Raw genomic sequence first — 26,473 nt, forward strand, 5'->3', positions numbered from 1 at the left:
TCTCACCATAAAATGCAATGGGGCTTAGGGACAGCCATCCTGTGCTTTCGCAAAACTTTTCCTGTTGTACCTTCTCCAGATTTCTCTTTCTTTCCATTTAGAGTTCGGTCTTAGTTTATAATACAACGCTTTTACAGCAATTTATTTGTAGCTGAGGACTCTGGTATTTGCGTGTTATAGGGACCACACTTCGTTCTTGATCCGTAATGAAACCGGTTTTCTGTGTCTACTCAAAGATGATCAGCTTATCCTGAGCGAGGGAAACTACTTTACAGGTATATTTTAATTAAATGTTTAATATATAGAGGTGGTTAGGTATTCAATATGATGCGTTGTGGGCGGCCTCCTTTCCATAATTTTCTGTTGTAGTTTCCATAATTTTGTTTCTAGAGTATTTAGTTCTCATCATGTTTTGGTATACTTAATTATGATTAACCTAACTTTACTTCATAGGTGTAGTCGATACAGCACGTAAGTACCTGTCATGTTTTCCCTTTCATTGCAAAATTTTGCGATTTTTGTAGATTTTATATTAAAAGCCCCTCTACCCTCAACTATGGATTCCTTTGTTGCAGCAAAGTAACCAACAAAATGTTCTTGCAAAAAAGGTGGCCAACAAAATAAAAATTGCAAAGGATTTGGTTAGTTTTTAAAAAGTTCGTGGTAACGAACTGTAAGTAAGGGAGTGACCCGGCTCAATAGTAACCGAAACTCTAAAAACTGGAACTTTGATACCAATAGATACATAAAAAGAATCGGCTTTCTTATGTTGATTTCAAATATATAAGTTTCATTAGGTTTAGTCTTATCCATCAAAGGCTACAAGCCTGAGAAAATTTTCTTGATTTTTGAAATAAGGGAGAAACAGCCCCTAAATATCAAGTGATCTCAATGAAATTACACCATCAGAATCAGCATATCAGAGAACTCTATAGGTTTCAAGCTCCTATCTGCAAAAATGTGGAATTTTGTATTTTTTTGCCAGAAGAAAGATCACGGATGCGTGTTTTTTTTCAGAGGTGATCGTATCGACCTAGTGGTCCTAGAACATCGGGAGAGGGCTCATTCGAACGGAGATTAAAAGTTCTAATACGTTTTTTAAGTGAAAAAAATTGGAGGGCAACTAGTCCCCCTCCCCCGCCCCGTTTTTACCAAAATCGTCTGATCAAAATTTTGAGATAGCCATTTTTTCATCATAGTCGAAAGGCCCAATATCTACGCCTTTGGGTATAACATGCCACTCCCACAGCCCTAAGGGAAAGGTCTTTAATTTATAAAATTTTTCCCTTGGTTGCGCATAGTATTTGTTATTGTGATCTAGGCATACGTTTTCGGGTGGGGGGGGGGGGCAAATTTTATGCTAGGGGTTTCCACGGAAGAATTTTCGATGGGGAGAGAAGTTCACAGGGAGTGAACTTGTCAGGAAAAATTACAGACTGGGCAAGTTTTACGAAATTATTGCACAAAATTCTTTTTACATGTCTTACTTTCTCTTTTCCGTCTTGTTTTTACACATGGAGTGGTTAAGTGAAATTTTTCGGAGCATATTTTTAACAGGTTCGAATTGTCTAGAGGATATTTCCGTGGGGAGGGGTTTCTCTGTGGAGGTTGGGCCAGATTTCCTGGCATTATTTAAAAAACGATCAGACATTAAAGAAAAAAAAGTTTTTCCAACTGAAAGTAAGGAGCAACAGTAAAACTTAAAACGAACAGAGATTATTACGTATATAAAGGCGGCCACCCCCTCCTAAACACCTCACTCTTTACGCTAAGGTTTGAATTGTGTCCCAATTTTTTAATAATGACTCCTGAAACACAAGGGCCGTTTAATTAGAACAATAAGACGTTTTTTTTAGCGTAAAGAGTGAGGTGTTGAGGAGGGGGCCACCCCCTTTATATACGTAATAATTTCTGTTCATTTTAAGTTTTAATGTTGCTCCTTACTTTCAGTTGAAAAAAATTATTTTTTTATTTAATCCATTTCAAAAGAAAAAAAAATCCTTCACATGCAAAACTTGACTTGATGCACAGATCCTTACTCTTTAAAAAGCAAAATCATGTTTTCGTAGACGCAAAAATACGTAGATGATTTTAATAGGCAGTAAAAAGATGCAAACGTCTATTTTATGCTGCGAATTTTATATTTCCTGACTAAACTAAAAAGCACAGTTTAATTTGTTCAAATTATTACTGAAATTAATTCATGAAGAGAGGGTCAACAATCAAGCAAATCCCCTTTAGGTATTTTTGTAGGTCGTGGCTCATAGAAAATCGTACTTCTATTTGTTTGTTTACATTTGGGGATGGGGTCAATCTTGCATCTCTTATTGGTCAAAGGTTATTTGTAATTAGGACAACTTAAACAAGAATGAAAAATTAGTTGGCACAATGATACTTGACAAATTTAAAGAAGAATATAAATAGTTGTATTTTAATGTAACAAAAAGTAAATTTAAAGTGATTAAAGAATATTAATACTTAATACTTGAAAATTTAAAAATCAATTTTTCAGGAAAAAATAGACATTGAAAAAAGATCAATCGATTTTTCGGTTCAATTTGAATTTTTCTAAAGTAGTTGTTGGCCATTACAATCAAAAAATAACTGACCATTTTTATTTATTTTTACTAGAGAACTGGGGGGATAATTTACACCCTCAGTCTGAATTAAAGGATAAATTAAAAAAAAAATACGAGCCTCGAAATTTCTCTTGTACCACTTTTATTATTTTATTTATTTTCACGACCTATTCTATACTGGCTTGGCGTCTTGGAAGAGGAGCAGGTACAAAATTGATGTTTAGAGGGAAGAGCACCAACAAAAATTGGTGCTGAAGTAAAATTAGCAGGAAGTAAAGTAAAAAGTAAGGAAAAAAGTAAAAGGTAAAAAAGTAAGGAAAAAAGTAAATTTGGCAGGAAGTAAAAAGTAAAATTGGGATGAGTTACTTTTCGCTCATCCTGCCAAGTATTTAGTACAACTTTCGAACTTCTGGGTGACGTGCCTCTAAAACTGCCTCCTAGATCCAAAACCTGTCTTGGAAGAAGTTCTCTCTTGAAAGTATTTTTTGTACCAAGACTTTTATCACCAGAGAAACTTAGAGCGCCGCTAGTCTTGATATTAGTGGTATTAAAATCAAACCGTCTAAAATTCCTTAAAACCCACTAAAAAAAAATCTGTGGTGTGGGTAGTTATGCCAAAGAGAAGATTCCTCAAGATTCTTTTTTTTATTGAATTTTTATTGACTCAGAAACGTCATCTTCAAAAATCGGAATTCATTTATAAAAAAAAAGTTTTTTATATCTTTTTTTTGCGTGTGTGAAATCGCCCAAAACCAGATAGAAAAACCATTATTAATGAATGTCTATAATTGGATGCAATCTAATAGGACACGAAAATCTTAAGCATATCGTGTTTGCGCAATAAAGCAGACATATCTCCGCATGCATAATATCTTAATGATCTTGTAATTATTAAACTAATCAAATATGCTATCAAATTACAAATTAGCTTGTAAGACCAGATTGCAATATATTGCAACCGTAGTTTTTAATCAAACTGTAAAAGAAACTTATTCTCATTCTAAAGTGGTGGCACATTAAAAAAGGCTAATTTAAGCAAAATTTCGACACGCGTCTTTTTTTCAAAATTTACTTTTGAGTAATACGTGAGTAGGCTAAATTACAAATTTCCAGGTACGGAAGAAGCAGAAAGACATGAAAAAATTCATCTTAGTGCACTTCAGGCGGAGTCAGTGGCGGATCCAGGGGAGGGGCGAGTGGGGTGCGCGCCTTTGAGGCCGTGTCACTCTGAAATCCTGATACGTTTAAAAATACATCCTAATATTCCTTTGCTTTTTATTTAAAATCTCTAATGGCGAAAATAAGAACAGACAAAAGCTTCAATTTGAAATGTGAGTAAAAACAAAAAAAGTAATGTGTATATATATATGTATATATATATATATATATATATATATATATATATATATATATATATATATATATATATATGTATGTATATATATTTATATATATATATATATATATATATATATATATATATATATATATATATATATATATATATATATATATATATATATATGTATATATATATATATATATGTATGTGTGTGTGTGCAAGTAGTATTTCTTATAATTTCGTTTCTTTTGGTGTTAACAAGCCTGCCTAGCGCAGTAGATAACACGTCGAAGTTCTAATACGAAGGTCCTGAATTCGACTCTTGCAATGGTCTTTAATATTAGCTTGACTGGGCTCAAACTAATTCTGAGCCAAATCTAGATGAATGGTTCTCAAGCAATCAACGGTTGAAGACAAAACAGCGTTGGTTTTATTTAGAGGTTTCAAGGCACAAATTTCAATATTGAATCAAACTTTAAGGGTAGTGTAGTGGCACTAGAAAGGAAACCTTTTTTAGTCAACATTATATGAAAGACTCTTCGGTTTTCGACACATATTTAAAAATTTTGCTTTAAAATAAAGCAGCATTATCATCCAGATGTCTTAAGGCCCCAAATTTGACTTTTGAAGATAACTATTCGGCTATGGACCCTTATTAATTTTTATTCGGCTATGGACCCTTATTAATTTTTATTCGGCTATGGACCCTTATTATTTGGCCGGTAATTCGTACCGACCAAAAATAATCATCCATTTTCTTTAAAATTTGGACAGTGCCCGTTTCAAGGGAAATAATCGAAAAGTTTTTCATTTCAGATGGTTTTATAGCTTCTAAAGCGTCATTTAAGATTTAAAATAATTCGATTTATTAAATGTTAGTCTTGAACAATTCAGTTTAAACAAAAATACCCATTCGGCAATTGCGACACTCATGTTATCTCCTTGCTACAATATGCAAATCCCTATATTTACTTTTGCTGACTCGACGCTGCCACTTATGAAGGATAAAAGGATTGCCTGAAAATTTATTGACATAACCCTTTCCGCAGATCCATTGATGCGTGTGCCCAACATTTTTTTTCTATCACATAAAAAAAGGCATTACCCTATTTAACGCTTTAGCCTGGGGACAACTCCATCAAACATATTTTTTTGGATTACCCCTTTTATAAGAAGATAAGTAGATCATTATGCAATCACTCACTGATGGGGTTAAAATAGATTAAGGGAAAGGGGTGAGCTCTTTTTTGAAAGAGCACGCGCTTAGTGGTATAGAGGAATTGAATGGGCGGTAAAATATACAACGAAATCAGTTAACGCCAGTTGACTTTGTGGCTTGAAGACTAAAAATCATATAAGCCATAATATTAAAGATACATTTTTTTGTTGGGGGAGGGGGAACGGAAGGGGAGGAATAAAAGTCAAGACGCTATTAGTCACAACCATACATCTTTATGAGGACATGGAGACAATCTGAGTTCTTTCCAAGCACAGGCCTGGAGATTCCAATTTGTTATGTTACAATACTTCCATCTTTTTTCTGGTGCATTTCTATTGCGGAGGATCTTCAATTTCCATAGATGATTTTATGCGGCTTTCACAAATTAACACTTAAACAAACCCTTTCACACTAGACTAACATAAAGATCCCTAAGACATCATAATCATCACAATCAGCATAAGCAAACTATTCAAGAATTAAAAATATAGAATGGACATGGAGATTCAAGCTCTGATCAAGCGTGGAAGGCATTCTAGGAAAAGCTTATTAATTTGTTTTCGAAACTTATCAATTTTTCATAAAGAAATTCCGTTTTGTTGCTGCTTCGTTGTGAGCAGGGGCGGATCCAGGATTTTTTTTAGGAGGGGACGCAAAATAGGTTGATCCGATAAAAAGTTTAGGGGGGGCGCAAAATAGGTTGATCCGACAAACTTGCGTTATGAGCAAGTTTAATTAACACAAACTTGAGTTAATTAAGTAAATTACACTATTTTAGACTACGCTAGGGGGCACCCCCTCACCCCCCTGGATCCGCCACTGGTTGTGAGGTTTTACTCCTAGCAAGTTTTACTTAGTCGCCATTGGATACCTATGCTATTTAGCTCTGCCCAATTTAACTATTCGGATGGTTAGAAGTTTAACCATCTCTTGTAAATTTCAAATAAATACCGAAGTGTACCAGCTGTATTTAGTTTAATCAATGCTGGGGGCACTAGTACTAGTACCATCTACAATTAAAAGAATACGCAAAAGCTTTATTTTATGACAATATGATAACGCTGCTTATTCTGATTTGGAACTTCGGTTTAAAACATAACTTACGAGTTAACAGCCATCAAAAAGTAAATTTAAAAAAAATATCACTTAATATCTTTCTAAAAAAACGTTGGCTTAAACTCTAAATTTAATTTTCATTTTTTCTTTAACAGCAGGATGAGGGTAGGAGAATTCAAACTATGATTCCTTTGAGGGTTAACCACAAGAAAATTCGTAAAAGCACGTTAAGATGTATGAAACTATGGGTAAGAATTAGGGTATAGGGGGAGCAAATGGACAATCTTGATTTTGAAACATATCTTTTTTTTGTACTTTCAGCGAAGAAATGAAAAAATAATATATATATTATATAATATTATATATATTTTATATAAATAATATATATAATGAATATATATACATCATATATATATATATATATATATATATATATATATATATATATATATATATATATATATATATATATATATATATATATATTATATATATATGAACCTAAGATGGGTTCAGGGATAATAAATGTTTTTCTTTGAATATTTCTAGGAATTTAATATACTTAAATTATAATTTTATTTAATAATGAGCAATTTTTGGTGCTTCAAGACTGGCAAGACCAATTAATTTGACTGAGTTAGCTATTTCGCTTGTTATGTCACTCATTCAATAATTTACATTCATTTTTCATCTCCATCAATTTTATTCCAGATCATGTTTCCGTGTGAGAAATCATTCATGTGTTTTAATTTCTTATTACAGTACTCATATTCAAAAGGTTCGTTCTACCAGTGGAAAATGAATAGGCAATTTTTATCTTTTCTTCAGTTTCCCCCATTTTACGGAATTAATGAATTTCAATAGGGCTACGCAAGTCAAACTGGTTTCCGAACGTCAATTGCTCGCTTTTGTTCCGTCAGTCATGCAGAGCAGACTTATTATATGCATAGACTTATTACGGGGTACCGAATCCGGAATTTTCAAGAGATTTTTCATCAGATCTTTTCAGCAGCCTCTAGATAGCTAAATACGCCCCGCAAATTCGCTACATTTAATCTCTAAATTTAAAAATAAAATATGCAGCTTTACCCAAATGTACACTCCTGAAAGAAAAATTGTATCAATGGTATCATTTCCAGAGTAGAGGTACACAGAAGGGGCAACGTTTCAAAAAATTTTCTTGGAAAATGTGCTTATTTGAACAATGCAATACCAAGCCACCTCAAAAAGGGCCAAGATGGTGCAAATGCACCCCATCTGGCAAAATAGATTGATCAGTTAGGTTGGGCCGCCTTAAAATTCTCTGTATAAAAAAAATAAATAAAAGCAGAAAATGTGGTTATCAGCCTTGCTATTTCGATGGTAACATCAACAGAAATGTTAAATGTCCCGTTTTTGCTTGTATTTGCTAGGAAATAACATTTACTCTCATTTTTCATTAAGTGTTGACTTTAAAAATGGCATACACCACATGATGCACCACGCGGGTGGCAGCATTGAACCGTACTTGGTGCATGGAGGTACGCTGCGGTGAAAAAAAGTGACACTCCTAGATGTATACTTGGTGGTGCAAACTGGAAAACCCAACGCTTTCCATACGTCACTGCTACTTTTAGGGGATTTTTTGACGAGACGTGTCTTAGCGGGGAAAAAGTGCTTGTCGCAAAAAAAAAAAAAAAAAAAACAATGGAAAGCGAACTGTCTTATAAGACAGGTTAGTGAAAATTTTGCCGGCTAATCGTGAATAACGAGACAAAAAAAGCAAGTTTTTTAAAAATTGACCACGCTTCCATTGTATTAATAAATTTTTATGTGTAGACCAGTATCAATAATGGGTTTAAGTCATTATGGTTTTCATAAATGGTATTAATTTCTTGAATAATTGATAAGAACATGAAGGAAAAAAAAGTCAAAATTGGATTTTATTGTATTCACAAGCGTATTAATTTGAATTTGATGTTAAAAATCACTTCGCTTGTATTCTTGATTTGCTTTCCAAGTCTAGCAAATTCTGCTCTTCTTGCGAATAACGGTCTGGAAGCTTTCCGCTAGTCACAAATAATGGAAATCCAAGTGATCCCCTTCTGCAAGAAGGGGGTCACATATCCTAGAACCACATTTTTACTAATAGAACACTTGGACCTCAACGAGGTATCCGGTGGCTCTTTCTGGAATTATTTCCTCAAAAAGGAAAGGTTTCCCAGTCTTAATTTACTGGCCTGATTGTATATATTGGAAAAATAATCTTCTTTATATTGTTTAACTATTGCATCTAAGGTATTGCTTCAAAGCTGCTTTATAATCTGAAAATAAATTTTAAACAACTGGAGTAAAACTAGTATGTCAGTCAAGAAAATTTGAATATTATTAGGGTTTTTATAAAATTAGATTAATAAAGTTGTATAATAATATTATTTTTATACTATATACTAGAAAATTACAAAATATTAGTATAGTTATCACATAATCTAATTAAAGAATTAGAACATTGTTAATACAATAGTCACCATATTAGAGTACCAAAAACCAAATTAAAATAAAATACACATTGTCCAACTGAACAAAGAAAATAATTTTCCCTCCACTGCTATAAAGGGGGTATGTTTCAAAGCTAAATTTCCCAAAAGACTATAACTTTGTGCCGTTACATACTTCTGAGGCAAAACCGTCGCATTTCATCCCTTCCTAATATTCTAAACTGATAACTACATTAACCCTGCCATTTATGTCACAATCAGTATACAGTGCTCTAATTTCTATTCAATTTCTTCACCCCCGCTCAGAGTTCACAGAAAAAAAGATAATAAAAAATAGGGATAATAAATATTTGGCCCCCTTTGCAGAAACGCAAGGATGCCTGTCAACAAATGTCCGAGAGGGATTTTGTGTGTTTCCATGGTTACTTGTTACCCCACCTGCTTGAATAAATCATCCCCCTCTGTTTCATTTCCCTTTTGAGTAGGGTCATACAATTTTCTTTTAACTTGGAAATGCATTGTAGATGATAAAAATTCAAACGTAAGTGCAATTTTTAAAGAGATTACATTATTCAGAACCAATCCAAACAACAGGTACTGATAAATTTAGTTATTGAAGGTAAATGCAAAATTTAACCTTTAAACAAACATCTTTTATGTTGAATTGTGAAGCATTCTGATGTACAATACATGTAAGGCATGCAAGTACGCAGAGAAGGGGGTGCTGCCCCCCTAAAAATGCTAATTTTTTCCACATTTCTTGGCACTTTTTATTAAAGTTAATAATTTTCTATTACACCCCTCTCCTTCTAAACAATTCCAGTGTTCGTGCCTTAAGGTAGGGTATTATCCACAATGTCTCGTCTTTTCAATACAGTTAGTTGATTTTCTTTGGTTATGCCTGGACATATACAATAAAACATCTATTATTAGTCCTTCCGTAGTTCGGCTAAGCCAGGTATAATATATTATCGAAATTCGGTATAGCAAGGCCGTACACAGAAGGGGGTTATGGGGCTTGACCCCTCCCCCGAAATGTTTGTCCGATTCTGAAAAACGTAACAAAATGAATGTGAACAAATTTTTTATGTGTTTTTTAAGCTATTTTGTATACCTCCCACCGAAAAAATCCTTTCGTACACCCCCCCCCTGGGAAGGCGTTTTTCAAGCTCCAGTCTCCACTTCTTCTTTAATTATATGGCTTACGATATGGCATAGGCCTGTCTTAGCATTGACAAAGATAATTTTTCCCTCCCCATACCCCCCATGGAAAATAAGTTCTTCGTTACTTTGGAAATCAATTTGGGCTATAGATTTGCATATTGGGGGGGGATGTAAAGTATAGCGGGTCTGCATGCAAAATGTGTTTTGTACAATTATCCTGCATATTAGATAGATAGATAGAAAAGTGTATTTTAAAGCCAAATATACGGCCATGAACATAGTAAAATAACATAAACTTTGAGATTCCGGGGCGGGGTGGGGGGGGGGGTATTTTCTGCGGGGGTGTTTTCTGCGAGGGGGGGGGGTAAACGCCGGCCACCGTTTGAGTCTACTATGTTTGGCTCCATGTTTTGAAATGCATTTTTCGGCTCTGGGTTTTATATTTGTCTCTGTGTTTTTAAAAAGAAAGTTTTCAACAATTTGGATTGAGTGTAATTTTCTTTGGCTCTATGTTATGAAATCTGGATCTGTGTTTTATTTTTGGCTCTACATTTGTTGGGATGTGAAAGGAGCGTGCGTAGATGTGTTGGCTTTAGGCGGCTTGGTGCTGCGGTGAGTTGTTAGTAATCGTAGTGACAGTATATTTTGAAAGTAGTATTCCAATTATTTGAGCGGAATTTTAAGCAATGTTGTTTTTTTTTTAATTTAAGACACATTTCACAGATTATTTCAATCCAGATAAATCAGGACTTATCAAAGATTTGGGTATTAAAACACTCTTCTTGGGCATCACGTGTGCCCAATAATAATAATATTATTATAATATAAAATAATGATAATAATATATTACTATAATAATAACTATAATAAAATTATTAATATAATTACTATAATAATAAAAATAATAAAATGTATTTTTGAAAATTTCCTAACATTAAAACGCTACTTTGAAATTATTTCACGAGATTATTACCTGCTTCGAGTAAAAAAAAATAATTATAACTTAACTTTAACAGTAAAGAGCTGGTCTAAATGAATGATGAAAGCCCCTATATTTTGTGGGATAAGCAAAAAACGACGTTTAATTGAAAAAAAATTGACGAAGAGAAATCTAGTTTAAAAAGAAAAAAAATTTTTTTTGTCCAATTACAAGTCAAAAGCTACGTTGAAACTTCAAATGACTAAAATTCACCCTTAATCGGAAGGGGGAGAAGACTTATTTCTTCGGATATTTTTAATTGGTTAACAGTAGTTACCGTACCTGACATATGTGCCATAACAGTCGAGAAACACGACAGTCATTGTCGAGAAATCGTTTCTCAAATAAACCCCCAGAAAATTTTATTCAAAATCCCTGGTTGGGGCCTCACTTTAGAACCTAATATAAGTTAAACATCGCCAATGGATAGCAAAACCATGCAGATCTATTTTCTTTTTAGTTTTGCGAAAACTGATTTAACGTATTAATGTATAGCTTGCTTCGAAATATGATCACATATTTCGACCGATTATACCGATTATATATAATCGATTATATAATCGGTCATGTTTGACCGATTATATATAATCGGTCAAACATACAACGTAATAATATACTGAAGTAATATATACCGGAGTCATAGATCCAATATATAAAGGAGTCATAGATCCATGGTCGTATCCAGGGGGATACCCGGTTTGAACAAACCACACAAAAATTTTGTCCGAATCTTACAAAAGTAAAAAAAAACGCAAACACTTTTTTGCACACAAAAAGCTTGATGATCAACAATATTTTTGTATTCTACCCATCCCTCCCCCCGGTTTTTGTACCCCCCTCTCTAATCAAAAATCCTGGATACGGCCCTGGTTAGATTCAAAGTTATTGTCCCAAGAAAACTTGGATGCTTATTTGAGCTTAGCGATGTTTTCTTGGTCTCTTGAAGAATCTGAGAAAAAGTGCGACACAAGAGTCTAAATCCCAGATAAAGTTTATAGACAAGTTTTTTTTTGAAAAGTAAGAGAGGATGGGTTGAGGCAGGTATGGAGGAATTAGCGTCGGGGGTTTTGTAGCTCCATATGGATTTTATAATTCACTGAGAAAAATACTCAGAAAAGTGATGAATCATAAAATGGAGTCTCTGTAAAAAAAAAAAGATCGCTTAGGGAATGATTTATATGAACATATAAGCAGGGTAGAAATAACTGGAGAGACTCTGAATTTCAGGAGAAGGGCAAGTTCAACAAAAAGATAAAAATAATATAAGGAAACAGTAAAATTATGAACAGTACAGGAGGACCAAGTTTATAATCGCCCCTCCTTCATGCCTGTCTAAAATTTTATTTAAAAAAGGAATGTTAGTCATTATCAATACTCACTAGCTATTTCAAAGATAAATTATATACACTTGTTTCCCCAAGAAGCTCTTACCATTAAGACAAGTCGAAATAACAGTCACCTTTCCTGAATCAGCTTCAAATGCAATTTTTCTCACTTGACATTTCTTTTTTCAAAAAGTGTTTTTTTTTTTAATTCTTGGCTACTATGGCCTGAACTTCGTTTTTTGCTAGGTTGCAACAAATGGTGCAACCATGATCTCTTCGTTACTCCTACAATACAAGGTACTTAAAATCTCATAAAGTTATACATTAAACTTAGGATAGCTTCTGTTACAAACATTCTGATGGAGTCGTCACTTCCCATTTCTAATTTTATGCGCGACCTGACATAGTTTTATACATCCCTAGAGATAGTTCTGGACAATCGAGTATAGACACGAAAGAGAAACGAAATTACAGCCATATCTCCATTTACAGAAACTGTTTTTAATTTTTGTAAAAAATGTAAATCACGTATAGAAAATACGCCTTTTGGATGGTTTTAAGATTGTTTAGGGACTGAATTAAGCGATAAGAGGAAATGGGAATAGAAAAAATTATATTGAATGAAAGACTGGACAATCACAGTCTATTCTAAACCATGCCCTAATTCATTTCGCCATTTCTGTAGGATTATACCCACCAACAAGGCCGTACCCAGAGGGGGGTTTGGACCCCCCCCCCTAATGTTTTTTTCACTCGTAAAAACATAACAAAAATCGATATAGACAAATTTTGTATGCGTTTTCACACAAGAGTTTTTGTGTGTGTGTAAAACCCCCCGAAAAAAATCTTTGAGTAAAACCCCCTCCGACAAAAAAAATCCTGGACACGGCCTTGCCCACCAAGATGATCAAAATCTTTAGCCCAAATTAGCTAAATTGTGCTACTTCTTCTACTGAATTACATATTTTCCATCTAATAGGGCTAATTCTTGTCATGCACGGTTGCTAAATCCAATTTTTTTAGCCTAATTGACTGAAGCTAGTTAAACCTGGCAGCACTGTAACTAGTAGTGAGTGTACCTGGTAAAAGTAGCGACAGAAGTACTTTTTGTGCATGAGAGGGATGGAGTATTTTGTTTATTTAATCTATCCTGGCATTGGAAAAAAATCAATTGAAATTAAGCAACATTAAAGCTTAAAAAGTACATAAAATATCCTGTATACGAGGGGGGCTGCTCTACCTTCCCAATAGCCTCTTCCCCCCTCGTCTACCTTCCCTGCACAACTACAGCTGCTGCACAACTACACACCATTGTATAGCTTACCTGTGATTATCCATTTTAAATCATTTTTTTTTATTAAAAATAAAAAAATAAAAAAATGAAGAAGGTAGTGCCTTAGCAGCAATAAGAAATAGAATGAAGAACGGGCTATTAAATGGAATATGAGCGATTAAACGGGCTATTAAATAGAATAGCCCAGGCATTTACGTGAAACCATATTTCAGAAGGAGATTTCACTTTGAAGAGGCTCAACTTTGTCAAAACAGAAAAAACAAGAAAATTGAATGATTATCAAAGTATATTATTGAAAATTAGAAAATCACCAGACCTTAGGGGCAGATTAGTCTCATTTTCATCATGGATTATTCTTTATTAGAATTAATGAAACAAAATTTGATAGTTTTTAGTAAATCATGCCATTGCAGTAGAGGGCATGCAAGTTCTTTTTAACATTATGATCTAGGAATTTATTATGCCCAGAATTTACTAGCTACTTCCTGCTGATCAGAGAGGACTAAAGCCATAAATAGCCCTGTTCAGGCCTATATAGGGGTCTCCTTATTTTCTTCAGGATCTGAGGTGAAACACGAGGAATAGTTTGAATTAAATTACTATAACATCATAGATTGTTCCTTATTACTTACTTATTTAATCTGAATCATTTCCTCTCGCGCGGGTTGGCGTACAAGGCGACAGTGGGGACTCCTCCACGACGACCTTATGGGCCCAGTTATTCCCCAATTATTCCTCACAGTGTACATCTTCCTCTTGAAATCGGCCAAGCGTCACTGTCTGCCGTCCATGCCTTCAAACACCGTAGGAGGACCCAGTACGCAAACCGCCATGTGGCCCTAATGCTGCCAGCTACATCACTACATCACTCTCCTTTTAAGGATTCACGCCTTTCGGGGTGTTAAGGAGTAATCTGTCCCAAGCCGGGAAAGGAAGAAGGTTTGGCGATGGGCTAGTCACCTATCCCGGTTTAAAAAAGGGTGACTTTCAAACCAACAACGATTTTTTTTTATTAGAGTTACGACAGCAATATTTCTTAGTCATAAGCAAATCGTACCATTACAAGAGACGACATGAAAGTTCTCTTCAACATTGTGCACCAGGAATTTATTAGCTATTTCATACAGACTAAAATGGATCACAACCCCAACTACTACTCTTTAGGCCTGTGAGGAGTTCAGTCATATGTATGAGCGTACGGAAGGGGGGCAGAGGGGGGCAGCTGCCCCCACCCCAGAACTTCAAATTTACACTAGATATGGCTGAAAAAGCAGATGGTTGAAAAAGCAGTTAAAAAAAGGTAGATGGCTAAAAAGCAGTTGATAAAAGGTAGATGGTTGAAAAAGCTGGAAATAAACTGCTGGAATGACAGAATAAAAGTCAAACAAGAAGCAATTATCCATAATGTCTTGGAAAGATTAAGTTCTAATCCAAGAAGATTTATTAATCCTGAAGCTTATTGATGATTTACGATTTTTGGTGATTACTTATTAATAAAGATTTCATATGTATGATAGAACTTGCTGGCAGAGTAAGCTTTTGTGAACTGCCAATATGACTTCAGCCCCCCTCTCTTCATCACAGAATCGGCTGCCCCCCTCCCTAGAAAAGAATCTGCGTACGCCCATGGTCATAGTCCCTTCAGGATCTGGGCTAAAACACGAAGAGTAGTTTCAAAAAAATTACCACAACATCGAATTTTATGTTTTACAAGAATTACTAAAACAAAATTTCATAGTCTTTAGTAAATCTTGTCATTGCAACAGAAGACATAAAAGTTCTTTTCAACATTATGATCTAGGAATTTATTAGCTACTTTCTGCAGAGCAAAAGCATCAGCTAAATCTTGTCCTATTCAGAAGTCGAGCTCAGTATAAAAGTCCTTACGAGTTTCTCCCAGTTTTAGCATTTATTTAGTGAACTTTTTTGACCTTTAATGAAGCTGGAAGGAACGCTCTTGGACGTGCTTTGGGGATTAAAGTAGAGCTTAGGGGAATATTAACAGAACTTCCAGCAATGCCAAATTATATCTTAGAAATTCAAAGAAGGGGGATATAGCATATATTTTTGCATATAATTTATTGTACTGAAAGCTAATCTCAGATAAGTTATTCTCATTTTATGTATTTATTTCCGAGGCAAAGAATTTCGGTGCACTGAAAGTTTAGCTAATAAAAGTCAAAAAGCCGGAATGAATAATGGGAAGGATTAAGCCAACTTAAAAACTCACAAGGATGAATCTCAGAAAAATAACGAAACAGACAGGCACAAGCAAAAGCCAGACAAGCATAAGTGTACACAAACCAAAACAAGATATAGCTGAAAGAAAATTGGGTGCTAAATGCGCCACGACATCATTGGACGAAGTGAAAGGGAAATTTAAGAAAATTGCTGCATGGCATTTATCTTTCAAAATCTGAGGGACAAGTTAGGCTTTACAAAAGAACAAGTTAGGTTCTTCGAAAAAAAAATAATATCATAGAAAAGAAAGGAAGACTTTTCTTTTTTTTTTTAAGAAAAGTACGACATATGTAAGACAAACATCCTAAATACTTTTTTATTTCACGTTTTTTATTTTGTTTTAGAATCTAATAGCTCCAGAACAGATCTCATTTTCATTTCTGGCTAAATCTGCCCCCCCCCCCCCATAAAACTTCTACAGGCGAACTGCTTATGGCTAACGCATTTTTTTACCGATTGAAGAGCTGATTGAGCAAAAATTTAGCAAAATTTAAACTAAAACATACCCAATACTCCCTCGACATTAAATGAATATAAAAATATTAGAAGACTTCTTAAATCAAGAAATATAACATGTTCTTTTAGAAAAATTAAACATAGCCAAGATACATTAACAGTTATTTCAAAAGTAAGGTTAAAAATGCTGACGGTGAATTCACGTTATTTTTCTAGTTATTTTTCAACGTGATTTCTTGGCAACGTTATTTTATTTTTCATGTTATTTTTCAATTTCAAACACGCTAGTAGAAAACTCTTATATTTCTTCAAAAGGATAAGCAATTAATATCAAAACAAGACCTCAAATGACCTAACTTACCACTGTTTGACTCTCCGCCGGTCTCTTCGACTGTCGACGCACCCTCATCTTCACTCCCTGATTCTTCTGTTGTATCCTGCTCAGCTGGTTGATTATTATATCGTTCAGTTGACACTGACATGGACAGGAGGGGAATATTTGGGATTAGTGGTATTCCGAAACTTGAAGGTGCAGTTGATGTCGGGTGCATCATCTGATACTGAGGATGTGCTGTTACATGTCTTCCGATGTTCAAACCTTGTGATTCCATATGATCAATTTTTTTCATCTCGGATTGATACTGAAATAAATGAATATGAGTAAAGACAGCCTGGAAAAATCAAAATTTTGAAAATTAAAGGTAATTTGGTCCATTCATGTAAATATGATAAACGAATTACAAAGTTTTGAGAGCCTATTAAAAAAGAAAAGTGGAGCATAGACAGAATAAATAAGAACAATTACAAGCACAACTCCCAGCCTTAATTCAGGCATGCTATTGGCAAAAGATGTTACAGAGACAAGAATACGATAAACATTATGTAATATAGTAGATGCTCCTGCGACAAGCATGCAAAGAAAAGCCACCAGAGCTTATACTCTTCTCTGGGGACCAGAGGAAAGTTATTTTGCCCCTTTCCCCCCAAACAAAATTTTAAGTCCCCTTCCTCCTCCTGATTGACTGTTTACAAAGACTATGCATGTTGACTATATGCAATGTATATAATGAGAAATACTTGCTTGCCTTCAGTAAAAAAAAAAAGTTTACTTTCTTGTCAGGATCAGAAACACCACGCGGTTGTTATAATGTTTATGATTGGCTGGGTGTTATGGGCACTTAGCAAATATATAGAGTAAGATATAGCCTTACTGTAAACACTAATAAAACAAATAACGAACACCCTAATAAAGACAGCAATCGCTTCAAAATGCAACAGCAGATTACTTGGTAAGTACTTGAAACCATGGGGGAGAGGGTTTAGCGTAAAGGAACAAATACTGCTCTAATTTTCAGCCATCCCTTTTTTTCATTATCAATATATTTGTAACAATCGATGTAGTTTTACTAATCTAATACAATAAATTCTTTCTTTCTTTCAAACCCACTTACTTGTATACACTGAAAGTCAAAAATAGCGACGAAGACCACACTGCCTTTCCATAACAAACAACAAAAGATACGAAGAATAAAACGAGAAATCTTTTTGTAAGACAGTGGAGATAATTTGAATGAATATTTCGGCCCTATGTCCAAGGGCTGTCCTCAGCAAGACAAAAAAATATATGAAAGAAAAAAGACTCACAACAACATGCGACCAATAAAACCAAAAAAGAACAAAACCCCTTTTGTTCTTCGTACTTTTGTTGACTGAAAGTCAAGTGACCAAAGTAACTTTCAATTAAATCTAAATAATTGTTAAGTAATTGTATATTATATATTTTAGGTTAGTCTATTTTAGTTTTACATATATTTTTTAGTTTTAGTTGTTTGTTTTTTTTCTATGCTGAAGACGACTTGTTAGATACGGGCGAAATATTCGTTTGATTTTTGTTGTTTTTTGATGAAGGTAGCTACAAATTGTAAATGTTAAGTAATTGTAAATTACATATTTTAGGTTAGTCTATTTTAGTTTTACATATATTTTTTAGTTTCATTGTTTTGTTTTTTTTTCTACGCTGAAGACCCCTTTTTAGATATGGGCGAAATATTCGTTTGATTTTTGTTGTTTTTTCTTCGTTTTTATTTACTGGCCATAGACCCGTTTGTCGTCTTTATATTCATTTCTTTGGGTTTTTTGTCATGGCTGGCCAGTTCGGCTTTAGATCTTTTATTAATTAAATCTATTGTATTCCCCTTGAAAGGTAAAACTCGATGTTTTAACTACACTTTCAATTCAGTTTTCAGAAGAAAAAAAACAGAAGAACTTTAGGCTAAAGAATTTTAGCCTTTGCGGGTTTGAGGGGCAGGAATACCACCCTTAATATTGTGGGGATTTTAAGCTTGTGCAAGGTGTTCACTGAAATTTCTGTTCCCGTTCATTTGATTTCTCCGTTAAGTTAGGGTAATTTAGGATAGCCTGGAATCTTGTACGAGCTAATTTCTGCTCTATTTCGGGTTTAAATTTGCCCTCTACTTTACATGTTAAGACTTATGCATTTTTGCCTTTAGTAAATTCAAGGTCATACAAATGTCAAGGTTATTTGGGGGACACGGGACAGAAGCCCCCATCCCACCATGTTTGCATGGTTTTCCTGGTTAACGCTTTTTTCTTTTTTTTTTTTTTTGTTCTTTTTTTTTCTTATTCTTTTTTTCAAATTTCTTGAAAACTAATGGAGGGCAGTGAAAGCTCTGGTCCCAAACGAAATACTTAGATTCGTGAAGGAAATTTGTTGAAATAAGTACGTCTCACAAATGTCACCATAATTGTTTGATCTCCCCCCCCCCCCATGTATAAATGGCTCTCCCTTTTAAAGCTTTATTTTTTCAGTTTTTTTAGAATTAACGGAGGGTTATGAAAGCTCTTACCCCAAACGAAATCCTTGGAAACGTGAAGGAAATTTATTCAGAAAAGCATGTCTTCCGAATATCACCATAATTGTTAGATTCCCCTGGTTACTTGGGCACTATATGGGCCTTTACAAAGAAACCAGTCACAAAAAACACGTTTTTGGCGGGTTAACCGCTATAGAGGAATAAATGATAGCGTGGTTTTTATTGCGTATACGATATTCAAACTGTTGTTTTTTGGGGTTTAGGGGGGGGGAAGGTACCTAGGTTAGATTAGATTACGTATTTAATATATGCTATGCTTTGCAAACCCCCTAATGTGTAAATATATAGCCCAAATTTGTTTATAAACTATTAAATATTAATCCTATTTTATTTTATTTCATTAGCATTAACCAAACTATACTTTTTGGAAAGACCCACATAATGTCCAAGTACCTTCCCCGCCCCCCATGTGTGCACGGTTTTCCCTTTTAACGTTTTTTATTCAATTTTCTTAGAATTAATAGAGCGCTACGAAATCTCTCGCCACAAACAAAATTTTTAGATTCGTAAAGAAAAGTTATTCAAAGTACGTCTTTCGAACGTCACCATAATTGTTCAATCAAACTATTTGATTTCAATTAAATTTATGTCAATCAAATTGAAGTAAAATGTACAAATTGCATAATAATATTGGGTAAGTGCAACGACACCATGTAATAATCCGAAAATTAGTAATTTTATCAAGAAATTTTCGGACGGAATAGATTCATAAAGCTTTTAATTGCTTGTAGGCGATGATACATAATAGAAGGTTATACCGGCCCCGGGTTACAAGGTACGTAAAACCAATTTGTAGTAGGAACTATTATATACAGGGTAGGAGGTAATCACATGCAAAATATCCAATTACAATAGGAGGAAATTCGTACTTTTCCTCAAAATTAAAACCTTCCAGGTGTTGCAGATTGACCGCGGGAAAAAAGGGTCTTCAACAATCAGTGATGCAAATGATATGGAGGGTAGCTTTATAATGCCTGCACGTATGTTTGTAAATTTGTCCTCATTCTTTCGATTATATATATATTTTATTATTTTATATTATTCGATTATATTATTATATTATATATATTATTCGATTATATTATTCGATTTATATTATTCGATTATATATATATATATTATTTTACTACTATATTTTATTTATTAGTAGTTATCCTTTATAATTTTATCAGTGAATTTATGAACGTTTTACATATAATGAGTACGATTCATTTGCATAAAATATTGTCTAGGTACTTATGTATTATACCACCAACACTCAAGTTTATGCTGTGTAAAACTCGAGAATAAACCGGTTTTATCTGTCTGTATTAAGAAACAATTAGCTTACGCTCAGGGGAAAATAAGTGGCGGGTGACAGAATACATTAGATTTATATAATTTGGGCTATATATTTCCAAATTAGGTGGGGGTGGGGGCTTGGTCACCCTCCCCCCTAATATGCATATATTTAGCCCAAATTTATATTATAATCTTTGGACCCATGCCGCTTCAGCTTAAGATTTTGTAGATTTCACCTATGATTTCTTTTTTTTTCATATATTTATCTACTTTTGAGGGTTTCTTTGCAAATTTCACTATCCCAAATACTGGTAACCGATCTGAAACGGGGTGCCACCATTTCATCTAACCGTCACCAGCACTAAACGTCATTTCGTCGACAAGGAAAATCCGTTAGAACATCGACACGTCAGGACATCGACAGTCATAATCGCTACTCGTCAGAACGTCGACAGTAATAACATCGACACGTCATAACATGTCAAAACTTTAGTTTCTGGGGGTTTAGGGGGGAAAGGTGCCTAGGTTGGGTTAGGTTACGTATTTAATATATGCTATGCTTTATCCCCACCCCCTTATGTGCAAATATATAGCCGAAATTTGTTTCTAAACTATTATATAAACTTATAATTTTTTTTCAATAACGAAAATTCGTCAGAACTCCCAACCGTCAGAACGTCGACAGTCATAAGATCTATACGTCATAACATCTAAAAATTTTTTAGATGTTATGACGTATCGATGTTATGACTGTCGACGTTAGTAGAAGTGACCCTATAACTCGTGTCACGCACCCCTGCTGCCACCTATAACTTTTTTGCACCCCAAATAAGGGCATAGCCTCCCTAGGGAGAATGATTGCGTAATCAGTCAATGACCTCTTTTTCCAAGGTCGATTTATTTGATGTTTCTATGTGTAATAACTCCGGAACGAAGGTTGCACATGCGCATTGAATTCTAACGGGAACAATGTTATTGATCTAGGACTCGAGGGGGAAGTGAATTTCCGACAACTTGATTGCGTAATCGATCGCGAATGTCATGGTGTCCAGAAATAGTATTTGTTGTTGTTGCTCTCGCCAAATGTTATGAGTTTCCCGGAAACAGTTAGATCACGTGTTTCCTTCTCAGCCAATCAGCGAGTCGGTTACATCCCCATCTCCTCAGCAGCTAATCGCGTGGAGGGACTCAACGCGCCACTGCTTACCGGTCCCGTAATACAGGGTAAAATACAATCTTTGTATAAGTCGTGACGCAACAGTAGACTGTTAATACTTCTTACAAAGAACAATTCGGGTGACCCGTTTTTTTTAACGGGTTTCAGGTCGGGGAACTCACAAGGTTCCCCAAGCCATTGGGATGCCCTACACGGCCAAGGGCAGTTGGGCAGTGTTGAGGGATCTCACGACCTTATGTTAAAGAACGCTGCAGTTGACTTTACACCAGTGCTTTGTCCAATCAGATCGGTTGACAAGACACGGTCCCCATGAAAAACATAACCTCCCCGCATTGAACGCTCTACAAAAAGGTGTTGATCTACGTCGGTGATTAGACCTATTTCCTCGCTGCTAATTTTTAAAATTAAATCCATCACTAAATGGGGTGTAGAAAAATAATAGCCTATATCTAACCCGAACTCTGAATAGATCTGGTCTGTGTTCTTACAGATTATATCCAACAGAGTTAGAACGTCACTGGCCAAGTAATGTCTACAATAATCCCACCCATTTTTACAATCCCCCTTGGACCACACCTTCTTGGCAAACTCATACTCCTCGGCTGTGCATTCACTGTTGGTCAGTGAATTGTAAAAAGCTTCAATTGGAGGTAGTTTCACCTCCCTTAAGCGTGCGCCAAAACAGAAATAGTCGTATGAATATACACCTTTGCAGGTCAACAGGTCATACATTTCACTGTCTGGACAGTGCTGTTTAAGCAAGGGAAAGCTATCAAAATTGTCGCTTTTTTGCACTTGAATCAATTGACTCAATGCCATGGGTAAAAAACTAAAAGAATCAAAAAACCTGATTTTATTCCAACACGTATGCCCAATATACACAGCCAGCCATTTAAGCTCAAGAAGCAGTAACGTCTCGGATGATTTGTGAATAATGTTGTAGATTAATGAACTATTTACCCATGGACAATCTACTCCACCACAATCCAGCTGCCGCCGTGCCAGGGCTGGTCAAATAAAATTTAAATCATAATTGGAATTATGAATAAAAACAGGTATAAAAAACTGCTGGCTAACATTTAAATTACACTATTGATGAACTCCCACCCTCAAAGTCCGACCTCCCAAGGCGAGGGCCGGCCCTACATTGTTCTGGGCTCGGCCTGGTCCTCGCCCCCCTCGGGGCCTGGGAGTGCACGGATAAACTTCTACCCAATCCCCTTGCCAAACAGCCCCTCTGGTTTGTTGTTTAATATCTATTCAATGCGCTGCGGCAAGAACAAATTGATAATGAGTATTTCTCAAACGAGAAATTGCACCATTAGCCGTGCCAATCAGTTTAGTCAATGCCTTGTCCATGCACTCCCCCTCATCCAATGTTTCAACTATTTCTAACAGTCGAATGGTGTTAGAACTGTCTCTGTGTGCGTGGGCGTAGGGCACTGCAATGGCCAGATGTTCTTTGACTAGGTTTGAATATTTGGGGTCGTTCACCTCCACTCACTTCGCCTCACAATCTAAAGATATTTTGTTGCACTGGAAAAGGGTATTTTGAAATATTTTAAATCGTTGAATGGCCCTATCCCCTGAAACCGTTTCCACTGTCTGGTAGCCATGTTGTCTACAATGCTTCATATGATCCTATAGTTTCATATCACTACAGAATTGTGCCAAGCATGTTCGACATTATAATCGTACCCGCCTAATCTTACCACCCCCCAGTAATCTATTACGATTAGTGATAGTGCCCAAAGGCCAACTGACGTTTGGTTCGATTTGTGATGTATTTAGCAACCAAACCAAGTTTTAGTAACCCTCAACAGTCTGGTTACGTCCGGAACCAACCACCCCCTTCTTTTTTAAACGAGTCCCATCTTCAAATTCTGTTTCATACTGTACCACAGTAACGACGATATTCAAGGGAACAGGAGTCCGTTCAAAAATGTCAAGGGATCTTAGCGTCACTGGATATTTCCCTTCTAAGCATGAAAAATATACAATTGGAAAACTGGACCCTTCCTTCCCATGTACAGCCCAGTGATACAAATTCTTCTTGGTTGCGTCCCGAGCTAGAGGCTCGAATGCTGAGATGAGGAAAGCATATCGGAAACACTTTTGATATTTCAAAACAGATCCGCTGGACACCTTTACAACCCTCTAGATCTGGATTATATTTTAATTCTATGCCCGTGCCCCAATGCCCCCCTCTTAAAATAAAATCTTTCTTAAATTTACATATATTTAAACTTAAATTTTCAACAAAAAGAACTAGAGATCCACTTCTATTTTCGTTAAAGTTCTTAAGATGCGTTATAATTTGATTGATATACTCCAAAAAAGCTACCTCCACATTTTCCAAATTCGGATACACAACCAGAGTCTAGTACTGCACATAATTGCAATAAACTTAGCTTTGTCACTCAGATAACTCGAAAACTTGAAGAAAACTTTAAACATTCATTGACTACCTACCCCCCAACTTACTTTCGTAATCAAGTCGTTCACGAATTTTGTGTACATAGTTGTGTACAATTTTTACAGGATCAAAAACAAATTTTCCTGCCATAAGTGTATTAAAGGGATCACCAAACGTTGCAGTGAAAACAACTATATTATTTAAAATTCTGTTGGACAGCTGAAAGTCTGGGAGAGTTGTATCCCCCTCGGGTATATTATCCCCTCCCCCCCGCTGTTCAACAATATCGGGCAACTGCTCCACGTCAGTTGTTCGAAGTGGAGTCGAGAGGGTATAGGCGGGTTGTGGGTTACCAGTTAAGTACCGGGTAAAATCGTCTAAAATTTGCAATGTGTTTGGACTCAAGTCTACCAGCTCAACTGCGCTATAATCAACATTTAAAAATTAACCTAAACAGTCGTCAATATTATCTTGAATTTGATGTAAATCATCACATAGTGAATTGTTAGGGGGCTTCACGTGTGCCTCCTCTCCTGCTCCACCTGACGGGCTGGTGGGAGATAACAAGTTTGGACCCAGGAAAATATATAAGTGAAAAATAACTTATTTTCAGAAGTGTTCAAATCATCCCTACTGTTTTTAAAATTTGGATTATTATTGCTTAATAACATTTGGTTAATTCAACTGAAGATAATCTAAGATATGACATATAAGGCGACAATTTTTTCGTTTATTTTCAAAGTGTTCAATTTTTTTTTTTTTTTGGCGCTCCCCCCCCCCAGCGCCCCCCCTAACCTTGTCCCACAGCACTTCCCAGACCACCCGTGGCGCTTTTCGGAGCCACAGCACATCCCTGTGGCGCTTCTCGGGCCCCGCATCGCTTCCCGCGATGCTTCTCGGGCCCGTGGCGCATCCCTGTGGCGCTTCCCTCACCCGCGGCGCTCCCCCAAACGCTCCCCTGACCCGTGGCGCATCCCTGTGGCACTTCCCTGACCCGTGGTGCATCCCCCCGGCACTGCCCTAACCATGCCCCCACAGCACTCCCCGGACCCATCGGCGCATTCCGGGCTCCGCGGCTCCCAGCCGTTTACCTAATGCCCCAAAAAACCGTATTGTTAGGCGGTATAAGTCGTTTCGCCTACTCCCCGTACAGGTTGTCTATGACTCCAAATGAGCCTAGATTATTTTTAATCGCGTGTCTGTTCTGTTTCCAAGCATATTACCTGGGAAACAGTACAATCAGATTCGAGAACCGTATATCGTCAACAATGTTTCCACAACACTAAAATATTGGCAAGGGTTTTTAAGATTCAAAGTTATTTTAAAATATCCTTGCGCAAATTATGGGGTCCATATGCGACAAATAGATAAATGTGAATAATCTCACTCAGTTCCTTCTCTTGAAACTTTGTGTTAATCAATTGTGAAAAATAGGGGATTTGAGTTTCAAATGGCGAGCATGAATTGAAATTACCCTTGAAAAATATTCGCTTATGAGATAACAGCGAAGAGATAGGGGGGAATGCATAGAAAATAGCAAAGATTAGAAAAAATAGCATTTTGAGTTTCAAAGGCAGTGATTATTAATAGAAATTACCTAAAAATATTCGCTTATGAGATATCGAAGCGATAGCAAAGATTAGAAAAGAGCGGTTTCTTTGCAAAAAATTACATTTAGATCTCTCCAAGGGAGGAGGGAGCAGAGAAAAGAGTGGTTTCATTGCAAAAAATTACATTTAGATATCTCCGAGGGAGGGGGAGCAGAGAAAAGAGTGGTTTCATTGTAAAAAATTATATTTAGATATCTCCGAGGGAGGGGGAGCAGAGAAAGGAGTGGTTTCATTGTAAAAAATTACATTTGGATATCTCCGAGGGAGATAAATTTAAAACAATGGTTGGGGGGGTGAGGGTTAATATCTCACAGAGATAAGTTTATATTGGGATTGAAAAGGACTGAAAAATGAATAAATAGATAGGTAGGAAAAAAACGCTTACATTTGCATATCCCGGCTGCACTTGGGCACCCGAAGGACCAGGTAGTGCATGCTGGAGGGCCACTTCCTGACCTTGCATAAGTGGGGCAGCTCTTGAAGGCCCAGGCACTGTATGATGGAAGGTGGACGGGCCGGCGTCGCTATGTTCTTGTGCGACTGGGCCGGCTATTTCATGATCTTGCATAGCTTCGGCATTGTAGTTACCCGCCCACTCTCTCTTTAACTTTCTGCCAGGCTGCATTGGGGCTGGTACTGATGGGGCTGTCTCGTCATCTCTGGCTTTCTTGGATGGAGGGGGCACGCATTCTTCATAATTTGCCTTAAAAAGAAGAGAAAAAATTAGTTTCAAAATAATTTGCCCCTTTTTCACAGAATAAAAATTAGTACTCCCAACCTAACCTAGCCATAATTTTGTCTAGAAAACATTTGTCTCAAAGAAGCCCCTCCCCCCCCCCCCATTTTAAGTAAAGCAAAAGTTAAAATTTACGAGAAATATACTAAACTCAGGAATCAAATGCTATTCAATTTACGCATAATAAAGTTATTTATTCTTTTTCTTAAAAATCCCGGGCCCTTTTC

At 35.9% G+C, this 26,473-nt stretch overlaps 1 protein-coding gene across 1 annotated transcript in view; it reads right to left on the minus strand.

Moving 5' to 3' along the window:
- LOC148955965 (uncharacterized) overlaps positions 1–16,767 on the minus strand; it is a 76,354-nt gene extending 59,587 nt beyond the window's left edge. Inside the window, exon 1 of the mRNA XM_089088117.1 lies at positions 16,494–16,767. Within this exon, the coding sequence (XP_088944243.1) occupies positions 16,494–16,761 (268 nt within the window). The 5' untranslated portion in view covers positions 16,762–16,767. The remainder of the gene's footprint in view (positions 1–16,493) is intronic.
- Positions 16,768–26,473: the final 9,706 nt, after the last annotated feature.

Source organism: Artemia sp. Qi Xiang Cuo, chromosome 1, assembly GCF_049724085.1.
Source record: "Artemia sp. Qi Xiang Cuo chromosome 1, ASM4972408v1, whole genome shotgun sequence".
Classification (NCBI taxonomy): Eukaryota; Metazoa; Arthropoda; class Branchiopoda; order Anostraca; family Artemiidae; genus Artemia; species Artemia sp. Qi Xiang Cuo.